Source organism: Nycticebus coucang, chromosome 19, assembly GCF_027406575.1.
Source record: "Nycticebus coucang isolate mNycCou1 chromosome 19, mNycCou1.pri, whole genome shotgun sequence".
In the NCBI taxonomy this organism is placed as follows: Eukaryota; Metazoa; Chordata; class Mammalia; order Primates; family Lorisidae; genus Nycticebus; species Nycticebus coucang.
Genome location: NC_069798.1, coordinates 45,142,363 through 45,168,907, shown reverse-complemented (window position 1 = coordinate 45,168,907; position 26,545 = coordinate 45,142,363). Strand labels below are relative to the sequence as shown.

Below are 26,545 nucleotides of genomic sequence, written 5' to 3'. Positions count from 1 at the left end.
TCTTATAATTTGAGGTGCATTTTGGTTGGGTACATAAATATTAATAATGAAATCTCATCATATTGAGTATTGTCCTTAACAAATATGAAGTGACCATCCGTATCCTTCCTTACCTTTGTTGGTTTAAAGCCTATTGTATCTGCAAATAAAATTGCAACACCTGCTTTTTTCTGCTTTCCATTTGCCTGGATTATAGATGACCATGCCTTCACCCTGAGTCTATATCTTGTATGTAGCAAATATCTGGCCTGAGTTTTTGTATCCAGTCCGCCAGCCTATACCTTTTTAGAGGACAGTGTAAGCCATTCACATTAATTGAGGCTGTTGATAGACCTGGTAGAATTTTGGGTATTGAGTTTTTTGAAAGACCAGTGGACATTTTTAATACTTTTGCTGCTGTGGAAGTGGGAATTTGATCAAAAGTTTCAGAATGAGTTTACTTTTGTGGTGGAGGATTGCGCTGGTCATTATGTATGATAGATCTGACAATATCCTGGAGAGCTGGTTTAGTTATGGAAAATTTCTTCAACATGTGAATGTCATTAAAGTATTTAGTTTTTCCATCATAATGAAACTCAGTTTAGCTGGATACAGGATCCTGGGTTGAAAGTTATTTTGTTTTAGGAGATTAAAAGTCAATGACCACCCTCTTCTAGCTTGAAAGGTTTCAGCAGAGAGAGCTGCAGTCATTCTAATATTCTTCCTCTTGTAGGTTATGGTTTTTTTTTTTACATCTGGCTGCTTTCAGAATTTTCTCCTTCATATTACTTTAGTGAAGTTAATTATGATGTGCCTGGGGTATGTCTTATTCAGGTTGAGTCGTCCTGGGGTTCTGAACCTGTCTGCTATCTGAATTTCGGAATCTCTTGGCATGTCTGGAAAGTTCTCTTTCATAATCTCATGAAGAAGAGCCTCTGTGCCTTGCAAAGCTACTTCGTCACCTTCAGGGATCCCTATAAGGCGAATATTGGTTTTCTTCGAATTATCCCAGAGCTCTCTGAGAGTGATCTGTTTTTGCTCTCCATTTCTGTTCCTCTTTGAGCGTTTTGGAGCATTCAAAAGCTTTTTCTTCGATGTTGGAAATCCTTTCTTCTGCCTGCTCCATTGTGTTACAGAGGGATTCTACTGTATTTCTCATATCTTGGAAGACTGCAACTTCTTTTCTTAATGTGTCTATATCTTTGGTGATTTTGTCTTTGAATTCATTGAATTCTTGATACATTTTTTGAATTATTCCTAGAATTTCTGCCTCCACCTTTACTTCCATTCTGTTGGTCTTATTTGCCATCCAAATTCTAAATTCTATTTCTGATGTCTCAGCCATCTGTTTATGGATGGGATCCTCTAGTTTGATTGGTATATAGATGACTATCCCTTCACTCTGAAGGGACTCCTTGGGGGAGTTAAACTGTTCTGATTATTCATGTTGCCAGAGTTTTTCCGCTGATTCCACCCCATGATTGTTTTTCAGTGTTTAGCTAGATAAGCAGGTAAGGTGAAATTGGATTGGAGACTTCTGGGGTTGTGGTTGACCAGCCCTTCACCAAGGAACTGGGTCTGGAGACTTCAGCTTTTCCTCTACAGTTTTGCAAAGCACCTGTATAGTACTACAGTCTGTGACTCTAAAGGCCTGCTTGGTGTAGTGGGGGTAGGTGGCTCTGTCTTGTATTCAGCTCATCTCTGTCCAATCTTAATGAATCAATGACTCTGGGTTGCAGTCTCAGTTTTGGAGAAATACAAGCAACTAGGACATCCCACCCCCCACAGGTAGTACCTAGAAGAGAAAATAAAACCTTCCCACTACAACAAAATCTGGGTACCACCTTTGTGTGTCCTTGGATGATTTGTCTAGTTCAAGAGTTCCAAACCAGTTGTCCCAAACAGCACCCACTCTCTAGCTGGCAAGTTCAAAACATCTCCAGCAACTAGCTATTAGGAGTCTACTCGTAATTCAAGTGTGGTTTGAGCCCCTCTGGTGCTCCGAGGAGTCACAAAGGCCTGTCCAGTAGAAGGTTTGGAGCATGGGGGTTGATGCCTCTTTTCCCACCTTGCTCACCCTTCACCACTGGACTCTGGTCAGCCCAGTCTCTGTTAGCCCCGCCGGCAGTCTCTGTTAACCCAGTCTCTGTGGCCCAGTTCTGTCCAATAAGCAAATGTGCCAGGGCTATGTGCCTGCCAAAGTCAAAGTAAAGTCAATGCCTTCTCCCCGTGGTTACCACACTCTGCCACCATCCAGCAGGGGAAGCTGAAGCCTGCCTGCCTCAGGTGGTCAATGGCAGCTGAAGAAAGTTCCACCTGAGCTCAGTCTAAACCTGAGGATATCCAGACAGTAAAAGAATTTCTCCCTCAGCCACTGCACCTTTGTTGCTGCTATTCTGCAGCTCTGGTGTCCCTGTAGGGTGAGATATGATTCCCTCTGGCAAACCACAAAGTTGGGGAGATGACTCTCCAAAATTAGATGCCAGCAGGATCACTCTATTAATGCTGATATTAGGTGGGAAGTGTCTCCACTTGGGTTTGTGCACTTCAGCAGTTCCCGAGTCCCCACCCATAGTGCAGAGATCCAAGCTTCCGCCCACGGCTGAGATACACTTTCTCAGGGCCATGTCAGTCACTTTTCCCTCTATATCTTTCTGTACTGTTACTAGATTCACAGACACAGCACAGTTGCACTGCCTCCATCTATGCAATGTCCAGTCCTAGCTAAGAAGTGCACACATTCTGGTCTCTGCAGGGGTTGGACTTCTAGACCACCAGGCCTGGGGGAAGGGTAGACTGGAAGTTTAAGGTGGCAAGGAAAGTATTTGTTTGAACTTCCTGCCAGACAAGGGAATTTCTGGGCTTACAGGAGGGGCTCCCTGGAGAAGGAGTCCCAGCTTCCAGCAGTTCTCTTCGGTCGGGTGAGGGAAGAGAACCTTAGTTCTTTTTTTTTTTTTTTTTTATTAAATCATAGCTGTGTACATTGATATGATCATGGGGCATCATACACTCGCTTCATAGGACATTTGACACATTTTCATCACAATGGTTAACATAGCCTTCCTGGCATTATCTCAGTTACTGTGCCAAGACATTTACATTCTACATTTACCAAGTTTCGCAAATACCCCTGTAAGATGCACTGCAGGTATAATCCCACCAATCCTCCTCTCTTTACCCACTACCCCCCTCCCTCCCCTCCCTTTCCCACTTCCCCCTATTGTTAGGTTGTAACTGGGTTATAGCTTTCATGTGAAAGCCCCAAATTAGTTTCATAGTAGGGCTGAGTACATTGGGTACTTTTTCTTCTATTCTTGAGATACTTTACTAAGAAGAAGATGTTCCAGCTCCATCCATGTAAACATGGAAGAGGTAAAGTCTCCATCTTTCTTTAAGGCTGCATAATATTCCATGGTGTACATATATCATAATTTATTAATCCATTCATGGATCGATGGGCACTTGGGCTTTTTCCATGACTTAGCAATTATGAATTGGGCTGCAATAAACATTCTGGTACAAATATCTTTGTTAAGATTTTGGTCTTCTGGGTATATGCCCAGCAGAGGAATTATAGGATTGAATGGCAGATCTATTTTTAGATCTCTGAGTATTCTCCATATATCTTTCCAAAAGGAATGTATTAATTTGCATTCCCACCAGCAGTGCAGAAGTGTTCCCTTTTCTCCACATCCACACCAACATCTCTGGTCTTGAGATTTTGTGATATAGGCTAGTCTCACTGGAGTTAGATGATATCTCAAAGTAGTTTTGATTTGCATTTCTCTGATGATTAAAGATGATGAGCATTTTTTCATATGTCTGAAGGCCGTGCGCCTATCTTCTTCAGAGAAGTTTCTCTTCAAATCCCTTGCCCAGCCTGTGATGGGATCCCTTGTTTTTTTCTTGCTAATGTGTTTGAGTTCTCTGTGGATTCTGGTTATTAAACCTTTGTCGTAGATATAACCTGCAAATATCTTCTCCCATTCGAGGGCTGTTTGCTTGCTTTACTTACTGTGTTCTTGGCTGTGCAGAAGCTTTTTAGTTTGATCAAGTCCCAGTAGTGTATTTTTGAAGCTGCTTCAATTGCCTGGGGGGTCCTCCTCATAAAATACTCGCCCAGACCGATTTCTTCAAGGGTTTTCCCTGCACTCTCCTCTAGTATTTTTATAGTTTCATGTCTTAAGTTTAAATCTTTAATCCAGTGAGAGTCTATCTTAGTTAATGGTGAAAGGTGTGGGTCCAATTTCGGTCTTCTGCAGGTTGCCAGCCAGTTCACCCAGCACCATTTGTTAAATAGAGAATCTTTTCCCCACTGAATTTAATTGGCTTGTCAAAGATCAAATAACAGTAAGTAGCTGGATTCATCTCTTGGTTCTCTATTCTGTTCCATATATCTACTTCTCTGTTTTTGTGCCAATACCATGCTGTTTTGATCACTGTCGTTTTGTAGTAAAGTCTGAGGTCTGGTAGTGTGATTCCTCCTGTTTTGTTTTTATTTCTAAGTAATGTCTTGGCTATTCGAGGTTTTTTCTGATTCCATATAAAACGAAGTATTGTTTTTTCAAGATCTTTAAAGTATGACAGTGGAGCTTTAATAGGGAGTGCATTGAAATTATATATTGCTTTGGGTAGTATGGACATTTTAATAATGTTGATTCTTCCCAGCCATGAGCATGGTATGCTTTTCCATTTGTTAACATTTTCAGCTATTTCTTTTCTTAGAGTTTCATAGTTCTCTTTATAGAGATCTTTCACGTCCTTTGTTAGATAAACTCCCAAATATTTCATCTTCTTTGGCATTACTGTGAATGGGATAGAGTCCTTAACTCTTTTTTCAACTTGACTGTTGTTGGTGTATATAAAGACTACCGATTTATGGATGTTGATTTTGTAACCTGAGACGCTGCTGTATTCCTTGATCACTTCTAGGAGTTTTGTAGTAGAGTCCCTAGTGTTTTCCAGATACACAATCATATCATCTGCAAAGAGCGAAAGTTTGATCCCTTCTGACCCTATATGGATACCCTTGATCGCCTTTTCTTCCCTAATTGCGGTGGCTAAAACTTCCATTACAATGTTGAAAAGCAATGGAGACAGTGGGCAGCCTTGTCTGGTTCCTGATCTGAGTGGAAATGATTCCAGTTTAACTCCATTCAATATGATACTGGCTGTGGGTTTACTGTAGATGGCCTCTATCAGTTTAAGAAAAGTCCCTTCTAGACCAATTTTCTTCAGTTTTCTGATCATGAAGGGATGCTGGATATTATCAAAAGCTTTTTCTGCATCGATTGAGAAATCATATGGTCTTTGTTTTTTAATTTGTTTATGTGCTGAATTACATTTATAGATTTTCGTATATTGAACCAGCCTCGAGACCCTGGGATATAACCTACTTGGTCATGGTGTATAATTTGTTTGATGTGTTGCTGGATTCTGTTTGTTAGGATCTTGTTGAATATTTTTGCATCTATATTCATTAGTGATATTGGTGTATAATTTTCTTTTCTTGTTGGGTCTTTTCCTGGTTTGGGGATCAGGGTGATGTTGAGAACCTTAGTTCATTGCTCACTAGTAGGGATCTCACAGCAAGCAAGCAACTCTCTTAGGGGAGGGGACAGACACACCTCCTCTTTGGGATGAGATCTGTACCTGAAATTTGGTGTCGAAGCTTGCCTTGGCAGGGAAGATGTGCAATTATCTATCTCTTCTCCCAGCTCAGCTCCCGTCCTTCGGCTTTGTTGGGTTCTTTCTGGTCATTATCTCTCCCTCTGGACTGGAGATTCTGTTGAAAGCTGGCTCCAGAGGCAGCCATTATCCCCATTGCCCCTTGTTCTTGTTCAATGTGAAAATTGGAGTCAAGGAAAGTAGTAAACCCGAGGATTTAGCAAAACACAAAACACGTTGAAACCAAATGAGCAAATAAACAGACAAAAAAGCTAGTAGACACACAAGCACACAGATGCACGGACAATCAGAAACAAATAAACATACAGACAAAAAACAGCAAGAAAAATGTTGATAATCATAAAATAATTAAGAGAAAAACAAAAAAAACTCTAAAAATCTAATGTAAGCACTCTCATCAACCGTAAGAAGGGAAGAAGAGGAAGAGAGGGGAAAAAAATAGTATTAAAAAAAATTTAACAGTAACTCCTACAAGAAAAGGATGAAAAAAGAGAAGAAAAAAAAAGGCACCAACCACAAAAATATTATTCTATACACACACACACATATAAATACGACTATATGTGTAATGTAGGGGTGAACTTTAGTAGGAATATTTTTATATTGCAATATACTTTCTGGACACCATGTGGTGTCGTAAGTTGTTCCCAGGCTTATACCTGATTCACAGTTTACATGGGTACCATTGTACCTGGTCTGTTGGAGTAGGTGTCTATTGCATTTGCCATTTCTGAAGTTTCAATATATTTCTGTTTCCTGGCTGTCTGCCTAATCTCGACTAGATGGCACCCCTGTCTGACCTCTAAATTTGGGACAGTAGTCCACGCCTCACCAACTTTTCCACTCAGCTCCTAGTTTCCCCACGAACTGGACATTGCAGTCTTCTGTGGGGAAGGGGCTGAGTGGGACTGGCGCCCTCAGCTTTAGCCCCTCCCCGAGACTTTTCCGTCAGTCTCCGTGACTCAGGATTACACTTTTGAGTCCAGCAATCCGCCGGTTCGCTGCCAGTCTACACCAGTATTCCTTGCCAGGAATGATCGAGTCCATTCATTCACACCTGCTGTTCTGGGAAAATAATGCGTGTGGCAGTCGCCACTTCTGACATTTTAAAAATGTGTTCGTTTCCTAGGCGGGATCCTTTCCTCTTAATTTTCTATCAGCCTGCCCCCCCTGCCACCCGAAAGGCACCTCTTTCTGGTCGCCAAATTCTGCTCAGGAGTCCACACTTTACCAAACTTTCCACAAAACACCTAGTTTCCCCACGGACTGGGAACTGCAGTCCTCCATGGGGGAAGGGGCTGGTTCCTGCCGCCTCAGGCTGCTGGCACCGCTTCCACATTGGGACTGAAATTTCTCTAGCAGACTCCACAGCTCCGGGTTACAGTTCAAGTCCAGAAATCCACCATTTTGCTGCACACCCCTAGCTGCCTGTCTACACCAACACTCTACGCGAGAAAAGATTTAGCCCCCTCACTCTCACCTGATGATGAGGGAGAGTTGGGCTAAACATCCGTCTGTCCGCCATCATGCTCCGCCTCCCCCTGGTTACACAAACATGTTGAGTGAAAAAAATAAAATGCAGAAACTTTGTGTGTTAGTTTCCATGAAGTTCTGTAACTGAGTACCACAAGCTGGTGACATCAAACAACAGAAATTTATTGTGTTCTGGAGTCTAAGGTCAAGGTGTCAGGAAGACCTCGCTTTCTGTGAAGGCTCTAGTGGAAGATCCTTTCTTTTCTTTTCCTAGCTTCTGGCAGTTGCTGGCAATCTTTGGTGTTTCTTGGTGCTGAGTATATCGCTCCAATCTGTGCATCTGCCATCACATGGCCTTTTGTGACATAGGTGTCTGTCTGTCTCTGTGTCTCTCTTCCTGTTCTTATAAGGTTACCAGTCATTGGATTTACAGTCCATTTTAATCTAGATCAATCACATCTTCACATCTTAACTTGATTCCATTTGCGAAGACCCTGTATCCATGGTCACATTCACAGGTTTTAGATGAGATAAATTTGGGGGATACTATTCTTCCTAATACATTATGTATGATACTATTTATGTATGCTAGAAAACACACAAAGTGTTGCTTGTTTTTTGTTATATATGTATATATGTGTGTGTGTGTATATATGTATATGTGTACATGGAGGTAAAATAATTGAAATGGACTTGAAAGATATATACTAAACCCAGTTCAGTAGTTGTCCCTCTGTGGGGGAATAAATGAGATTTATATCTTAAAAAATAAAATGTTAGCAGTTGTTTATATGAATTGTGGGAGTATGGATGTCAATTGTTGTACTTTCCTATGCATATTTAAATTTTAAAAGTGTTGGTACTACATAGTATATTACTGTATAGTACTCTAGCATATATACGACGTAACATATGGAATAGGATAACAATAGAAGCAAATCATATGGGACAGCAAAACCAAAAAGTATGACCTAGAGCTACAAATGGTTCTCATGTATGTTTTGGGTTTTTTGTTTGGAAATCTTCTCTCTTTGTTACTTTGGGTGGAGTGCAGTGGCCTGAGCTATGGCTGATTATAATCTTGCTCTTTGGGACACACGTGATCTTTCTGGTGTCAGCCTCCCAAGTAGCTGGGACTATAGGCACACACCACCATGCCCAGCTAGCTTATTTATTTATTTATTTGGAGGTGGGTCTCACTGTGTTGGGCATTTTTAGATCTTGACAGGTTTCCTTCTAAATACTGTTTTAATTATATTAGCATAAAGTGATAAAAATATATATACATAATGGATAAGCAAGGTAATATTCCACAGCTATTAAACCATGTGAACACTGAATGTGAAAAATGAGCAATTGTCTTCATTAGAACCAAATAAATAGGTCAAAGACTACAGCTAGTTTACCAAGGAAATTTTCTTTATGCTGCCTATTACATGTTACTGTCCCATGGGAAGCTTTGTGAGCTTTGTAATGGATTATTTATAATTTTTCTTAAAACATCACCCAGAATTTATGTATAATGTATTTTTCAGAGGGAGAAAAGACAAACCTTTATGTAAATGCTAAATTGGATTTCTGATTTGCATAGTAAAATTGTAAGTATACCATATGGATACTCATTAACTATTTGTTGAACATTAAATGACGCTTTTATTCAAAACACTTTCTCCATCCAGTTGTATAATTGACATTATACACGGAGACATTAAGAACTAATGACCTCCATTCCAAATATAGAGAGCTTGGGATAATTTATTTCTAAATAAAGGAGCCAAGAAGGGAGAAACAGTATACAAGGTCAGAGAATGAAGTTCACAAACTCATCCTAGAAAAAGAGCTACACACCTCATTGCTGAGTATCTTTACAGTCACCTTCAAGGTGGTCCCGAGAGGAAGCTGTGCAATGATGCCAGCCTCTACTCCCCCTTCAAAGCAATTTTGGAACTCTTTCTGGAATGGCTGTCAGAGCTGTTGTCACAAGGGGCTGCCACTTAAGTTTGCAGTCTCATCCCAGACAAAGTGCCACAAACCTTATGGCTGAATATCACTATGGTCACCTTCAAAGTACTTATTTTTTTATTTTTTTTATTAATATTAAATCATAGCTGTGTATATTAATGCGATCATGGGGCACCGTACATTGGTTTTATAAACACTTTGACACACTTTGATCACACTGGTTAACATAGCCTTCCTGGCATTTTCTTAGTTATTATGTTAAGACAATCATATTCTACATTTACTAAGTTTCACATGTACCCATGTAAGATGCACCGCAGGTGTAATCATGCTTATCACCCTCCCTCTGCCAATCCTCCCTCCTCACCCCCCACTCCGCATTCCCCATATTCTTAGGTTATAACTGGGTTATAGCTTTCATATGAAAGCCAAAAATTAGTTTCATAGTAGGGCTGAGTACATTAGATACTTTTTCTTCCATTCTTGAGATACTTTACTAAGAAGAATATGTTCCAGCTCCATCCATGTAAACATGAAAGAGGTAAAGTCTCCATCTTTCTTTAAGGCTGCATAATATTCCATGGTGTACATATACCACAGTTTATTAATCCATTTGTGGATCGATGGGCACTTGGGCTTTTCAAAGTACTTATTGAGGACACTGTAGAACTGTTTTATGTGGGTGATAGTTCTGTATATTTGCTACATTAGAAATTAAAACTGGTCTGTTTCAAAAATATTTATGTAAGTCATTATAAAATAATAATTAAATCCCCATTACATGTTGGCATCGATAACATTTTTTCCAGAAATCACTATTTTCCACAAACAATAATTTAGTGAGAAGAGTGGTGTTTTGGGCATATTTTTGCAAATGAATTGCCTTAATAGAAGAGAAATAGATTCTCATGTCTGCTTCTGTATTTAATTTGTTGGTCTTTCAAGACATGTTGCCTGTGGAAAGTTCCACTTGTGAGAGAATGAGAGTAGAAAATAATGTCTTAGTATTATGAAAATAGTTTTGACTTCGAAAATTCTCCAAAAAGGTCTCAGGAACCTCTCTTTATCCCAGGATCACACATTGAGGACTACTGCCTTAGAGAATGCATCAAAAGTATTGAACACCTCACTTACTATAAAAATTCAGCTGGCAAAAATCAGTGCTTTGAATTTTTTCAGCTACTGTTATTTTACATGCAGGTTATTTTTCTGCTTAATTGTTCATTTTTTTACTGATCATTTTACAAGCAATATTCACCCACCACGTAGTGGGTGTTTGTTATATGTCAGCCGGAGCAGAGGTTGCAGGACAGATCAGGGGGGATTATTTGTCATGTGGCTGCTGGTGGCATGGGGCCTGCCAAAGAGCTGAACTTGGTAAAAATCTGTGTAGGGAAGATCCCTGTGTATGCTTGCACCTTAAAATATATTGACATGAAGTTAGATTCTTCTTTATCTGTTTCTACACTCCCTTTTGATTTCTACCATTGTCTGTAATTTTTTTGTCAGACTTGTGAGAAACATCTATTTTATCGAAGAATGAAGTTGCAACCATATATTATTTAGACTTAAATTTTCCTGATTTCATGGATTAGCCCTGTTTTTTGCTGTTGTTTGTAGCCCATATTCCCCTCTGGAATTCTGTGTGTAGTAGTTGTTTTTTTCCCCAGAAATGGTGCATGAATGGTTCATGGTGTGTTTTGGATTACCTACATGTTTATTTTTCCACAAGTGTGATTATTTCTATAGGTGTAGCATTCTAGAATTACAATCTAGTCCCTCAAAGACCTGTAGATAACGTTCTGTTTTCCTTCATACATGTAGTGTTCAAGGTGAGAGCTCTAATGTTAGTCTGCTTATCTTCCCTTTGGTGATAACGTGTTTCTGCTGTCTGGAAGCAAATAGAATTTCCTCATATACTGTGAATTCATAAATCTTACCAGAATCGTTTGGTTGTTTTTCAGTTATTTCTGCTTGGAATGTTAAATGTTGTTCCCCCTTAGGAATTTTCTCATGACGAATTTTTATGTTTTTCATGTAGTCTGTTCCTTCTGGATATTAGAGCTCCACTTTTCCCAGATACTTCTCAATCTGGTCTTTGAAATCACAAATTTAATTTTCCTCAGTGCTTCTTTCTCCTACCTCCTAAAATATCTGCTGTTAACAATTTGCTTTATTTTTCTCATTTGTTTTCTGCTGATGGAGTAAAGGATATACATATATAAAGGAGTTTCTTAAACATAGTTGATCACATACATCAAAATAACCTTGGGTGAGTATTTTTAAAAAGCCGATTTCCAGGCTCCACTCTCTGAAGATTCTGATTTTATAGGACAAGGGTTAGGTCCCAAATCTGCCTTTTCCCAAGTGTCCCTGGTGATTTTTTGTGCACTAATGGCTAAGAATCCCTTGTATAATGCTTAAGAGTATGTGCTTTAGAACAAAATAGGGCCAAACAGATCTGGCACTTAAGAGGCTGTGAGACATTGGGTGCATTACTTGACCCTGCTGAGTCTTAACTTCGTAGCCGGGCATTGCAGCGGGTGCCTGTAGTCCCAAGTAGGGACCTCTTGGGAGGCCGAGACAAGAGAATCGCCTGAGCCCAGGAGTTTGAGGTTGCTGTAAGCTGTGATGCCATGGTACTCTACCCAAGTCAACAAAGTGAGACTCCAAAACAAAAACAAAAAATTAAAACAGCATCTGCATTACAGTTACTGTAAGGATTAAATATGGTAATATGTGCAAAACATAATGTAGTATAATGTATTATACATGTAAGCACTCAATAAATGTAATAATAAGAACTGAGACTTACAATGCTGTTTTTCAGGCCCAGTTTTATGTACTTTACCTAGATTAATACGTTTGATGCTGGAATTTAATCCCTCCTGTGGAGACATTTAAACATCACATTGAGAAAAAGAGGACACAGAGGTGGCTAATAGATATGAGCTATTATTTTGAAGGAAAAAAAAAAAAAACCAATGATGCAGAAAATAGGTGGAAAATTTGCCAGAACCACGTTCTTGATAAGGACAGAGGATGGCACTTAGGGCACAAACAGGGAGAGGTTCACCTTGGCTAGGGCCATGGGCAGCCACACCTGGTGGACAGGCACGAGGCAGTAGGCGGCCTCTTCTCTTCCGAGTGCTGCTTTTCTCTGGCGGAAGTTGGATGTCAGGTCATCAGCTGATAGTGAGGATGTTTTGAGGTTTATAAAGAAAGGAGAAAGGGGAAAGATAGGAAATTGTTCTCCGTGATGGTGGAAAAGTGAAGGGATTAAGAAAATATTTGATTCCTAGGCAGCCCTAAGTGCCAGCATGAGACTGGTTGTCTCAAATTTTAATTAAGATGATTCAGCATAGCTAAGGAAACCAAGATTCAGCAGGGTTGGGTGATGTGCCCAAGGTCTCACTGCTCATAAACAGCAGGATCTGTTTGATTCTAAAGCCACATTCATATTCAGCCTTAAGGTGCATGTGCTAATTAGGTGTAAAATAGGCTGTAACCCGTGGTTGGGGTTCTCCTGCAAGAGAATGGTAGAGAGAGTTGAGCATATTTGCAAGGGAATGGGTATGATGAATGATCACTGAATTTAAGCTGAATCAGGAGGGTGAAGAACAGTGAAAAGATGGTAGGACAGAAGTACTGTACTAAGGACTCTTGGAGTCCAGCAAGAAAGACATAGCAGGAAAGCTGGGAAGTGGTGGTTGGAGGGTGAAATGAAGCTTAGGCTATTTGGTGGCAGTTATTGGTAATGAGAAGGGCTAAGCTCTAATCAAGGGAGAGAGTAGTTTAGGTAGGATGGGGGATGGAATCATTGGGAAGAGGTCACGGAATGGAGAAGCTGTGCATTCCAGATGCTTTTGGTGTCATCCCCTTGACCTACTTCTGATTTCACCAGCTGCTACAGTGAACATTCCATGCAAGTTGAGGCTCCTCCTGACAGCCTCCCATCCTCTCCTTTCTGCCTTCACCTCAGGGTCTTCTCTGAAGTCCTACGAGCCTGCTAGGTTCCCATGCAAATACAGCAAAGTAAAGGAAAATACTTAGGGAACAGCGCTCACCCATGAGCGCCAGAGGCTAGTGGATAAGTGCCTCAGCTTCTGGCCCTTTGGTAGACAATTTTATGGAATGCTTCCACCTTGTTCATGGTAGTAACCTTGATAGCACATGTTTGCAGAGGCTTTTCCTCCTTTCCTGTCTTACACTCCCTAGTCCCTCAATCCTGCTTCCTGTGTTACATTCCAAATAAATCACCTATATATGCCCCTCACCCCGGAAAGAATTAACCCAGAACTCTCTTCCCTTTTTGTGCATGGATAGAGAAGAATATGGTACATTGACTCTCTTGAAGTCAAGGAGAAGGAACACAGGAGTGATCTTAATGGAAGGGAACATGAGGGGCTTTTAGTGTTCAACTGAACCTGCTGGTTGTTTTATTTTTCTTTGTATTTTACCTCCTTTGTGGCAGCTCAGATTTGGCTGCCCAACTTTTGTGTCCGTTTGTCTGTCTGTCTGAGTCTTTCTCCCTCCCTCTTTCTGATGCTCATGTTACAGATCTGCTGTGGAAATGTTTCACCTTAATTTGGAAAACCATCCTTGCTTACTTAGGCCTGCAGGTGTGCACCAGCGCTGTTTGCTCTGCCACTCAAGCCGTAACAGGACATGGTGCATCTCTGGTGGGAGATCCAGGCTCATTCTCACTCTTTGCCCCTCTCTGACTGCTTAAAAGTCACCTTGGGAGCAAAGCCCTGGCTTATCACAAATTATGGACATGGAGCAATTCTTTTTTATTTTTAAAGCAATCACTTTTCCTTCAACTTTTCTTCCCCATTGCAGATATTAAAAAATATTACTTGGTACTCAGAACGAGTTTTAACTGAAATTTCCTTGGGGAGTCTTCTGATACTGGTCGTAATAAGAACCATCCAGTACAACATGACGAGGACGAGAGTAAGTGTTCCATGGCTGCTTTTCTATCTTTTTACATACTGTAGTTTGAAGCAATTTTTAGAGTGCTAAAATTCTCATGAAATGCAGTGAAAAAATACAGATGAGCATATAATCACTGTATTTCATGATCCTAGTAACAGAGTATCTGTTTCTTGATACTTAAGGGATTGTATGATCAGAATTACTTTATATGAAATAGAAAACAAGCAATGTGGCACATTCAGGTAAAAGTTACTGTATATCTTTGCTGGCCTGGTAACAGTGATTTGCCTTTTAAAAGCAGCACACAACAAAGTATAACGAGGTAAGAGCACAGGGAAATACAAATTCAAATGCGAAAGAAAAGTAGAAGAGAGCCAATACTCAGTGAGTAGGGTGCTGGTCCCATATACTGAGGGTGGTGAGTTCAAACCCAACCCTGGCCAAACTGCAACAATAAAAAAAATAAAATAAAAAATAAAAAAAAGAAAACATTCTACAGATTCTATTTATAGTCCCTGGGAGTAAATGTCAGTTCTGGTCAACAGAAATACATTGTTAAAGAGAAGCAATGCAGGGAATTCATAGCCACGAAAAGTGATCAAGTTTACTGATGGGTTTTCAGTTATTTCTATCTGTAGAGCTCATGTATATACATGTCTCAGTTTTTTATCTGGAACCCTAGGAGCCAGATGTGTTTCTGAAGGAAGAATTTTTTGGATTTTAGAAATATAATTATATTTTGTGTGCTATACTGTGCGTAACCATTAGGGTCTGAAGCAGTATACTATAATTACACATTAACGTTTCTGCAGCAACATATTCCAATATGCAATATGGTGGGAATGGGAGGCGCCTGTGGCTCAAAGGAGTAGGGCGCCGGCCCCATATATCAGATGTGGTGGGTTCAAACCCAGCCCCAGCCAAAAAAAAAAAAAAACTGCATAAAAAGAAAAGAAAAGGCAATATGGTGGGAATAATGAAGCTATCAATAACATCATAATTTTTTATGTTGCTTCCAAGTGAGTTGTGAAAAAAATCTTTGAATTTTCAGTGCTTTATATATTTGGGAATTAGAGAAAAGGGATTGTGGGCCTGAACTTTCTAAAATGAGTTAACAACTGAATTTACATTTGCTTCTAGCTAGCCTTGATTCACATACAAAAAAGACTTGATGTATGTTTTATACTTGTTTTCTGACAGGACAAGTATCTTCACACAAATTGTTTGGCAGCTTTAGCAAATATGTCAGCACAGTTCCGTTCCCTCCATCAGTATGCTGCTCAGAGGATCATCAGGTAAATAAAAGAAACACTGATTTTTGCCTTTTGGATGATGTGTTAAGGATACCATGCTTGTTCCTTTTTGATGTTATCTGTGAGGAATATCATATTTTCCCACTTATTTTTTATCACTTTCTTGTTTGGTTAAAAATATCTTGTTCTGTTTTGTTTTCTAACCCAACTTTTGGATCAAAGTTAATTACATTTACTTTCAATCTTTTTATAAAATGTAGTTTTGAGTGTTGTGTTACTAGCTTTTTACAGAAGAACAGGTATATTTCTTAGTAGCATTTTACCCTTGTATGAGTTTTCTATGGCTGCCGAAACAAATTGCCACAAATTAGTGGTTGAAAACCAATGTAAATTTGTTAAATCACAATTTTGTAGGTCCAACGTGGATCTCACTCGGCTAAAATCAAGATGTCGGCAGGGCTGTGTTTCTTTCTGGAGACTGTAAGGGAAAACCTGTCTCCCTTCCCTTTCTAGTGGTCTGAGGCTGCCTGCATCCTTGGTTCCCGGTCTTTTCCTCCATTGTCAAGCCCGCACCAGTGGGCTATTGAGTCCTTCTCACATCTCGTCACTCTGACCTTCTCTTGTGATTCCCTCTTCCACTTTGAGGACCCTGGTGATTTCTCTGACCTTACCTGTATAATCCAGGATAACCTTCCCATTTCAAGATCAGAATCATAAGTACAAAGTTCCTTTTGCCATGGAAAGTAACATATTCCAAGTTCAGTAGATTAGAATGCTGATGTTTTATGGGGAGCCATTATTCTCCCTGCCAGAAACCTGTCTCTTCCCCACCCTTTGCCAAAGTCTTTAAGGGTAGGGAAGCTAATTAACCAATTGTAAATGAGTATCATTTGCAACAATCTTTAACATAGGGGTACTGGGTGCTCAATATTGTCCCAGCAGGTCTTGGGTAGAACATTTGTCATATAAGTCAGTGAAGTTGTATTGTTTGCTTTCATTTTTGCTTGTAGGGAAGAGTAGTCTTGTCCATTAATTTTTGTTCTCCAGTAATAAATAATCATTACTCCATGTCACGTCTAAGCTGTGATCTCACATTCTGTCCATTGGTTAGATGATTATGGGACCTATTTTTAACAGTTACCTAGAATTAACTTATGTTCTTTATCTGTTTATCTTCAGAATTTAGTAGAAGATATTTGACATTGACTCACAATTTAATTTATGTCTGGTTTTAATATATTCTGTTGGATTATAGTTTGGGTTTGTATTTGAGAGATCGTCCAGTTGGCTGAATTTGGACTAACATGAACTTCATCATTTAGAATAAGCATAGCAGTTTCTTCATACCTTGTAGTCTTCTAGGGATTCTGAAATGCCTTTAGTATCCAAAAGTTAACTTTTGTCACTGAGCTTTAGTTTAGCATGACAGATTTAATGATTTCTGTGCTGCTTTCTAGTCTGTTTTTCTGTTTATGTGTTTTATAATGTTTCATGAAGATTTCATTATAAGAATAATTTTCCTCAATTGATAAATGAACAGTTGGTCTGTTCAGTATGAAAATAACTGGCTCAGAATTTAAGTTCTGGTAAAATATATTAAACAAAATTAAATAAACATTTCTAGATATGAGAGTTGAGAAAAATGCAAATAAAGCACTGTGTTCACTTTTATGTGTAATGACAAAAATATAGAGCAAACTAATCTTACTTGGAGAAATAAGAAACATAATTTAGATTTGTGATGTGTTGGTATTTAGACTGTTTACCATTCATTAATGAGTATTGCTTTACTTCCTTGTAATAGCTTTTATGTAGCATTACATGAGTGAGAAACTGTGTTAAGCAATGCAAAGGATATCAAAATAATAAAGATTCCTGCTGTGAAGTAGCTTATAATTCAGTTACAAGGATAAGACAAGGACCGTCTTTGTCTATGTAAGATACAAGGATCTTATACACAGCAGAATATGGTAGCTATTATAATGAAACAAAAATCCCCTGAGTGGGGGAGAGTGGATGGTTAGATTATATCTCATTGAGAGATTAGGCAAGGTGACCAGAAAGGATTAGCAGTGGAGACTAGCTTTTCCAAAAGTGTCAGTTACAACAACCCAAAGAAAAACACGAAGAAGGTGTGATAAGAGAGGATGGTTTATAGGTAGAAAATAACCGGTCCCATTTAATGGGTGTTGTGGATCAGTTTCGGGAATGTTTTTTTTTGTGTGAAAAATCAACACTTTTTCTTTTTTTATTATTAAATCATAGCTGAGTACATTAATGCGATCATGGGACACCATACACTGGTTTTATATACCATTTGACATATTTTCATCACACTGGTTAACATAGCCTTCCTGGCATTTTCTTAGTTACTGTGCTAAGACATTCTACATTTACTAAGTTTCACATGTACTCTTGTAAGATGCACCGTAGGTGTGATCCCACCAATCACCCTCCCTCCACCCATCCTCTCACCTCCCTTCCCTCTCCCCCTTCCCCATATTCTTAGGTTATAACTGAATTATACCTTTCATATGAAAGCTATAAATTAGTTTCATAGTAGGGCTGAGTACATTGGATACTTTTTCTTCCATTCTTGAGATACTTTGCTGAGAAGAATATGCTCCAGCTCCATCCATGTAAACTGAAAGAGGTAAAGTCTCCATCTTTCTTTAAGGCTGCATAATATTCCACGGTGTACATATACTACAATTTATTAATCCATTCGTGGATCAATGGGCACTTGGGCTTTTTCCATGACTTAGCAATTATGAATCAGGCTGCAATCAACATTCTGGTACACATATCTTTGTTATAATGTGATTTTTGGTCTTCTGGGTATATACCTAGCAGAGGAATTAGAGGATCGAATGGCAGGTCTATTTTTATTTTTTTATTTTATTTTTTTTTGTTAAATCATAGCTGTGTACATCAATATGATCATGGGGCACCATACACTTGGTTCATAGAATATTTGACACATTTTCATCTCATTAGTTGACATAGCCCTCCTGGCATTTTCTTAGTTACTTTGCCAAGACATTTACATTCCACATTTGCCAAGCCTCACATGTACCCTTGTAAGATGCATCACAGGTGTGATCCTTTCAATCCCCCTCCCTCTACTCACCTCCCCCCTCCCTCCCCACGCTTTCCCCCTTCCCCCTGTTCTTAGGTTATAACTTTGATGTGAAGGTCCTGAGTTAGTTTCATAGTAGGGGTGAATACATTGGATGTTTTTTCTTCCATTCTTGAGACACTTTACTGAGAAGAATATGTTCCAGCTCCATCCATGTAAACATGAAAGAGGTAAAGTCTCCATCTTTCTCTAAGGCTGCATAGTAATCCATGGTGTACATATACCACAATTTGTTAATCCATTCGTGGATCGATGGGCACTTGGGTTTTTTCCATGACTTAGCAATTATGAATAGGGCTGCAATAAAGATTCTGGTACAAATATCTTTGTTATGATGTGGTTTTTGGTCTTCTGGGTATATGCCCAGCAGAGGAATTACAGGATTGAATGGCAGATCTATTTTTAGATCTCTAAGTGTTCTCCATATATCTTTCCAAAAGGAATGTATTAGTTTGCATTCCCACCAGCAGTGCACAAGTGTTCCCTTTTCTCCACATCCACGCCAACATCTCTGGTCTTGAGATTTTGTGATATAGGCTAGTCTCACTGGAGTTAGATGATATCTCAAAGTAGTTTTGATTTGCATTTCTCTGATGATTAAAGATGATGAGCATTTTTTCATATGTCTGAAGTCCGCTTGCCTGTCTTCTTCGGAGAAGTTTCTTTTCAAGTCTCTTGCCCAGTCTGCGATGGGATCCCTTGTTCTTTTCTTGCTAATGCGTTTGAGTTCTCTGTGGATTCTGGTTATTAAACCTTTGTCAGAGACATAACCAGCAAATATCTTCTCCCATTCTGAGGGCTGTTTGCTTGCTTTACTTACTGTGTTCTTGGCTGTGCAGAAGCTTTTTAGTTTGATCAAGTCCCAGAAGTGTATTTTTGAAGCTGCTTCAAACACCCAGGGGGGTCCTTCTCATAAAAAACTCACCCAACCCGATTTCTTCAAGGGTTTTCCCTGCACTCTCTTCTAGTATTTTTATAGTTTCATGTCTTAAGTAGAGGTCTTTAATCCAGTAAGAGTCTATCTTGGTTAGTGGTGAAAGGTGTGGATCCAGTTTCAGTCTTTTACAGGTTGCCAGCAGTTCACCCAGCACCATTTGTTAAATAGGGAATCTTTTCCCCACTGGATGTTTTTAATTGGCTTGTCAAAGATTAAATAACGGTAAGTAGCTGGGTTCATCTCTTGGCTCTCTATTCTGTTCCAGACATCTACTTGTCTGTTTTTGTGCCAATACCATGCTGTTTTGATCACTATCGATTTGTAGTATAGTCTGAGGTCTGGTAGCGTAATTCCTCCTGCCTTGTTTTTATTTTTGAGTAATGTCTTGGCTATTCGAGTTTTTTTCTGATTCCATATAAAACGAAGTATTATTTTTTCAAGATCTTTAAAGTATGACAGTGGAACTTTAATAGGGATTGCGTTGAAGTTACATATTGCTTTGGGTAGTATGGACATTTTAACAATGTTGATTCTTCCCAGCCATGATCATGGTATGTTTTTCCATTTATTAACATTCTCAGCTATCTCTTTTCTTAGAGTTTTATAGTTCTCTTTATATAGATCTTTCACATCCTTTTTTAGATAAACTCCCAAATATTTCATCTTCTTTGGCATTACTGTGAATGGGATAGAGTTCTTAATTGTTTTTTCAGCTTGACTATTGTTAGTATATATAAAGGCTACCGATTTATGAATGTTGATTTTGTAACCTGAGACGTTACTGTATTCCTTGATCACTTCTAAGAGTTTTATAGTAGAGTCTCTAGTGTTTTCCAGATATACAATCATATCATCTGCGAAGAGTGAAAGTTTGATCTCTTCTGACCCTATGTGGATGCCCTTGATCGCCTTTTCTTCCCTAATTGTGGTGGCTAAAACTTCCATTACAATGTTAAAAAGCAATGGGGACACTGGGCAGCCTTGTCTGGTTCCTGATCTAAGTGGAAATGATTCCAATTTAACTCCGTTCAATATGATATTGGCTGTCGGTTTGCTGTAAATGGCCTCTATCAGTTTAAGAAATGTCCCTTCTATATCGATTTTCTTAAGTGTTCTGATCATGAAGGGATGTTGGATGTTATCAAAAGCTTTTTCTGCATCAATTGAGAGAATCATATGATCTTTGTTTTTTAATTTGTTTATGTGCTGAATTACATTTATAGATTTACGTATATTGAACCAGCCTTGAGACCCTGGGATCAAGCCAACTTGATCATGATGTATGATTTGTTTGATATGTTGCTGGATTCTGTTTGTTAGGATCTTGTTGAATATTTTTGCATCTATATTCATTAGTAATATTGGTCTATAATTTTCTTTTCTTGTTGGGTCTTTTCCTGGTTTGGGGATCAGGGTGATGTTTGCTTCATAGAACATGCTGGGCAGTCTTCCTTCTTTTTCTACATTTTGGAACAGTTTGAGTAATATAGGTACTAATTCCTCTTAAAGGTTTGGTAGAATTCTGATGTGAAATCATCTGGTCCTGGACTTTTCTTTTTGGGGAGGTTTTGTATGGTTGATGTTATTTCCGAACTTGAAATGGGCCTGTTCAACATTTACACTTGATTCTGGTTAAGTCTTGGAAGGTGACGAGCTTCCAAGTATCGGTCCATTTCCTTCAGATTTTCATATTTCTGAGAGTAAAGTTTCTTGTAATATTCATTAAGGATTTTTTGAATTTCTGAGGAGTCCGTTGTTATTTCGTCTTTGTCATTTCTGATTGATGAGATTAGAGATTTTACTCTTTTTTTCCTGATTAGGTTGGCCAACGGTTTATCTATTTTGTTGACTTTTTCAAAAAACCAGCTTTTTGATTTATTGATCTGTTGTATTGTTCTTTTGTTTTCAATTTCATTTAGTTCTGCTCTCATTTTGGTTATTTCTTTTCTTCTACTAGGTTTGGGGTTGGAGTGTTCTTCCTTTTCCAGTTGCCTGAGATGTCCCATTAAGTTGCTAACTTCCTCTCTTTCCGTTCTCCTGAGGAAGGCTTGCAGCGCTGTAAATTTCCCTCTTAGAACTGCCTTTGCGGTGTTCCAGACGTTCTGATAGTTCGTGTCTTCATTGTTGTTTGGTTCCAAAAATTTGGCGATTTCCTTCTTGATCTCATCTCTGACTCAGCTATCGTTCAGCATGAGGTTATTTAACTTCCATGTTTTTGTATGAGTATGTAGATTCCTGTTGTTACTCAGCTCAAGTTTTATTCCATGATGGTCCGAGAAGATGCATGGAATAACTTCTATTCCTTTAAATTTACTGAGGTTAGACTTGTGACCTAAGATTCGTGATCGATTTTGGAGTAAGTTCCGTGGGCTGATGAGAAGTATGTGTATTCAGTTTTGTTAGGATGAAATGTTCTGTAGATGTCTGCTAGATCTAAATGCTGGATGGTTAGATTTAAATCTAAAATTTCTTTACTCAGCTTTTTGTTGGAGGATAGATCCCTCACTGCCAAAGGAGTGTTAAGATCTTCGACTATTATGGAGCTGTAGGAAATCAAGTTGCTCATGTTGGTTAGAGTTTCTCTTATGAATTGAGGTGCATTCTGATTGGGTGCATAGATATTAATAATTGAAATCTCATCATATTGAGTATTACCCTTAACAAATATGAAGTGACCGTTCTTGTCCTTCCTTACTTTTGTTGGTTTAAAGCCTATTGTGTCTGCAAATAAAATTGCAACCTGCTTTTTTCTGGTTACCATTTGCTGAAATGTGGATGACCGTCCTTTCACCCTGAGGCTGTATTTGTCTTTTAAGTTAAGATGTGACTCTTGTAAGCAACAGATATCTGGTCTGAGTTTTTGTATCCAGTCAGCTAACCTATGTCTCTTTAGAGGACAATTTAAGCCAGTCACATTAATGGAGATTATTGATAAGTTTGGTGAAATTTTGGGTATCGAGTTTTTCAAAAGTCCAGTGGCCAATTTTAATCTTTTCGCCATTGTAGAAGTTGGAGTTTGATCAGAAGTTTCTGAGTGAGTTTACGTTTGTAGTAGAGGATTGGGTTGGTCATTATGGAGGATAGGTCTGAGAATATCCTGAAGAGCTGGTTTGGTTGTGGCAAATTTCTTCAACATATGAATGTCGTTAAAGTATTTAATTTCTCCATCATAGATGAAACTCAGTTTAGCTGGGTACAAGATCCAGGGTTGAAAGTTATTTTGCTTTAGGAGATTAAAAGTCGATGACCACCCTCTTCTGGCTTGAAAAGTTTCAGCAGAGAGATCTGCAGTCATTCTAATGTTCTTACCTTTGTAGGTAATGGCTTTTTTTCGCCTGATAGCCTTGAGAATTTTCTCCTTCATGTTGACTTTAGTGAAGCTAATTGTGATATTTCTGGGGGATGACTTATTGGGGTTGAATCGTGCTGGAGTTCTGAAACTGTCTGCTATCTGGATTTCGAATCTCTAGGCATGTCTGGAAAATTCTCTTTCATAATTTCATGCAGAAGGGCCTCTGTTCCATCGATGCCACTTCATTGTTTTCCGGAACTCCTATTATTCGTATATTTTCCTTCTTCAAATTATCCCAGAGCTCTCTAAGAAAATGATCTGTTTTTGCTCTCCATTTCTCTTCCTCTTTGAGAGTTTTGGAGCATTCAAAGGCTTTATCTTCAATGTCAGAAATCCTTTCTTCTGCTTGGTCCATTCTGTTGCTGAGGGATTTTACTGTATTTTTCCTATCTTTAAGAGCTGCAAATTCTTGCTTCAGTGTGTCTAAGTCTTTGGTGGTTTTGTCTTTAAATTCGTTAAATTCTTGAGACAACTTTTGAATTTCTCCTCAGATTCCTAATTCCATTTTATCAATCTTGTATGCAATCCAAATTCTGAATTTGATTTCTGACATGTCTGCCAGTTGTTTATGAATGGGATCTTCAATTACATCCGCCATTTCTTTCCTTGGGGGGGTTGATCTATTCTGGTTATTCATGTTACTGGAGATTTTCCGCTGATTGTGCCCCATGGTTGTTTTACCCCTTTTGATTTTTCCCCTAGGTTTTTGTTGAGGGCCCATTCAGTGTTGCAGCCTGAGAGATTGGGGCCCTGTCTGGTGTGGTGGGGCTGAGTGGTTCTGACTTATTGTCAGCTGGCCTCTGTTTGACCCCAGTGAAGCACGTACTCTGGGTTGAAGTCTCAGTTCTCTGAGTTGGCCCTACCCTGGATGTTTCCGGGGTCTGTGAGTCACCTCAGGCAAATCCTATACTCAGGGGTGGCCTCCTCTGGTTGCCCAGGGAGGCAGGGGGTATGATTTTAGCCACCTCAGGGAACTGCCGCTCTGATGTAGGTCTCCCCCAGCCTCACTTCTGTGTCCCAGAGTCAGAACCAACCAGCCACAGTTCGGGCACTGTCCACACCCTGACAAATCCCTCAAGAATCTGGACTCCTGGGGGACAGGCCTCCAGATCCCAGAGTGAGGGTGGGGTGTGGCGCTGGGAGCTCAGAGCCGCCGGCAGCAAGCTCACTCAGTTCCTCCCAATCTTTGGCTCCACCGCACCCAAGTCTGAGGCTTCAGAGTGAGGGCTGGGTGGGGGGAGCAGCTGGAGCTCAGAACCGCTGGGCAGCGAATAGACTCAGCTCCACCCAGTTCCCTGCCCGGCCACACGGCAGGTGCTCAGGTCTCCAGAGCGCAGAGCCAGGGCAAGGGGGAGCGCCGGGAGCCCAGAGCCAGCAGGGGCTCCGAGCCATAGGGAGCCCTGTCGACAGCGAGCAAATTCAGTTCCTCCCAGTCTCTTGCCCGGTTGTACTGTTGCAGCACAAACCTTCAGGCTTCAGAGTGGGGGCGGGGTGGGGGGAGCAGCTGGAGCCCAGAACCGCCGGGCAGTGAAAAACAGACTCAGCTCCACCCAGCTCCCTGCCCGGTCACACGGCAGGCGCTCAGGCCTCCGGAGCACAGAGCGAGGGCGGGGGGAGTGCCAGGAGCTCAGAGCTGCAGGGAGCTCAGAGCAGCTGGTAGCGAGGCCACACAGTTCGACTCAGTGATATGCCTGGTTGTATTGTTGCTCAAGTAGGGCTGCTGCACCTTGCCTCGGGGAAGCGCCGCTCTGGTGAGGGTCTCCCTCCGCTGACTGTCCTCACCTCTCTCCCGTGCCCCAGAATCAGCGCTGACCAGCCGCAGCTCGGGAACTGTCCTCTCCCCTTTAGGAGTCACCCAAGAATCCGAACTCCTGGGGGACAGGCTTTCAGACCTCAGAGAGAATGGAGGGAAGTGCTGGGAGCTCAGAGTTGCCGGCAAATGATATTTACAGATTTATACAGTTTTATGCCTGGCAGGAGAACGCCTAGGCATCCTAGTAAAGGAGGTAGGTCCAGTTTGTAGTAGGTCTCTCCCATGAAGTGTAGTGGGAGGGCCTTTGATTTCTGCCCCTTTGTTTGTGGGGCCCTTAAGCTGATCAGGTCGGGGAGGGAGGACTCCGGTCCACTTGGTGATGGGTTTTGTACCTTTTGTTTGCTTCCTTGTGGTTGCAGCTCTCCTCAGCGGGGTTGATGTGCGTTCTTCAACTTTCTCGCTTGGTGTTGCTCGAATCCATCAGGTTACTTGCTAAATTTTCATCCCCTAACTCTCCTTCAGGATGGGAGCATCTGTGGAAAGCTGGCTTCAGTCTGCCATCTTCCCCAGTTTTGGGAATGTAAGTAAGAAACCTGAAAGAACAAGCTGGGGTCTTACTAAGTAGGGGCTTAAAGGATAAACTCACACTGCAGAGTCATGGAAGGAATAGAGAGAAAAGAAGATCTAGTTTTCAATAACAACAAAAAAGAAAATGTGAATGAATAAGTTGTAAGTGGGTTTTGGGTTTTTTTTTTTTTTTTGAGATGGGGGTCTCATTGTGTTGCCTAGTCTAGTCTCAAACATCTCCCAAGCATAATGGATTTTAAAGAGAAGATTTTAAGGTAAATTTCTAGGGCAACAGATGATGTTACTATGTTTAGGTTGTCATACTGAGGGAAGTGCAGTTCTAACAGGTTCCCAAGTGCTGCTAATGCTTCTTGCACACGTTTGAGTAGCCAGTGTGAACCAGAACATCACATCAGCAAGGAGAGAGCTTACTGGAAATGCAGAGCCCACCTTCCATGCTCCTGGATCAGAGCCTTCTTTGCAAACAGGATCCCCAAATGATTTGTATGCACTTTAAAGTTTAGAATATACACTTGAATTTTGGCCTAGAAATCATGCTTTGCTTCTTCAGAAAACAGTTGTCTTGAATTGGAAATGGGGCCTAGCCTTTTCGTATTTTGAGGGAACTCATTTTCTATTAATGTTTGTGTTGAGGGCCTAGAATTGTAAAGTATAATAAAGAATGCATAACAAAAACTGTTTAAACGGACACCCAGACGGGTGATTATGGTAGTACAACTCAAGACTCGCCAGATGCTCTTGTAAGTCTTTCAAGTGAAAAGTAATCAGTTTTCATGTACATGTTTCTCAAATCTTCTTTTGGGAAGAGAGTACACAATTTTATATCTGTCGGTTGCAGAACTCAGAAAAGCCAGTATTTCATGTGATTGTCAACGAAATGTAAAACAGAGTTACATGTTACATAGCTATGACAGGATTTGAATAAAGCTTTAAAAAACATTCTTAGCTGAACATAAATGTAAGGATCGATTTCTTATGGTACTTAGGTTATGGTTCATATTTAATGACAATATATCTTCCACAAACTCTTGGTGTCCTAGAAAAATCACAGATAGGATTTGAATTTTGCTCAACATTATAAAGTCTTTTGAGTATACTATAAGCGTGGATATTTGATATGTTCATTATGGAGGATTATGAGGTTATTAATTTAAAGATAAAAAGTAGGTGTTATGCTGGGGACTGCTATGGTTTACAAACATTTCTTTCTTGCCCATAAGATTCTCCCTATGGCCTCGTGCATCCCTCTGCTGGCTCCTCCCTCTGGTTTCTCCTTCACCCATAGCTTAGCAGATAGTTTACTATCTCATTCTGTCTTGTTTTTATACATTTTCCCGGGGAAATCACATATATGCCTGTGACTCGACCTACTATCATTTGTGTACTGAAAACCACCTCAATCTAAATTCATAATCTAGCTCTTTCTTTTTTTCTTTCTCTTTCACTGGATTGAAGGCAGAACACTGTTGAGGGTCAGGGCACA

The 26,545-nt window shown here is 40.0% G+C and overlaps 1 protein-coding gene across 2 annotated transcripts in view; it reads left to right on the top strand.

Moving 5' to 3' along the window:
* DYM (dymeclin) overlaps positions 1–26,545 on the top strand; it is a 449,579-nt gene that overhangs the window by 187,460 nt on the left and 235,574 nt on the right. For both annotated transcript variants that reach the window (XM_053571937.1, XM_053571938.1), the window contains exons 12-13: positions 13,945–14,058; positions 15,241–15,335. In XM_053571937.1, coding sequence (XP_053427912.1) covers positions 13,945–14,058; positions 15,241–15,335 — 209 coding nt within the window. The remainder of the gene's footprint in view (positions 1–13,944; positions 14,059–15,240; positions 15,336–26,545) is intronic.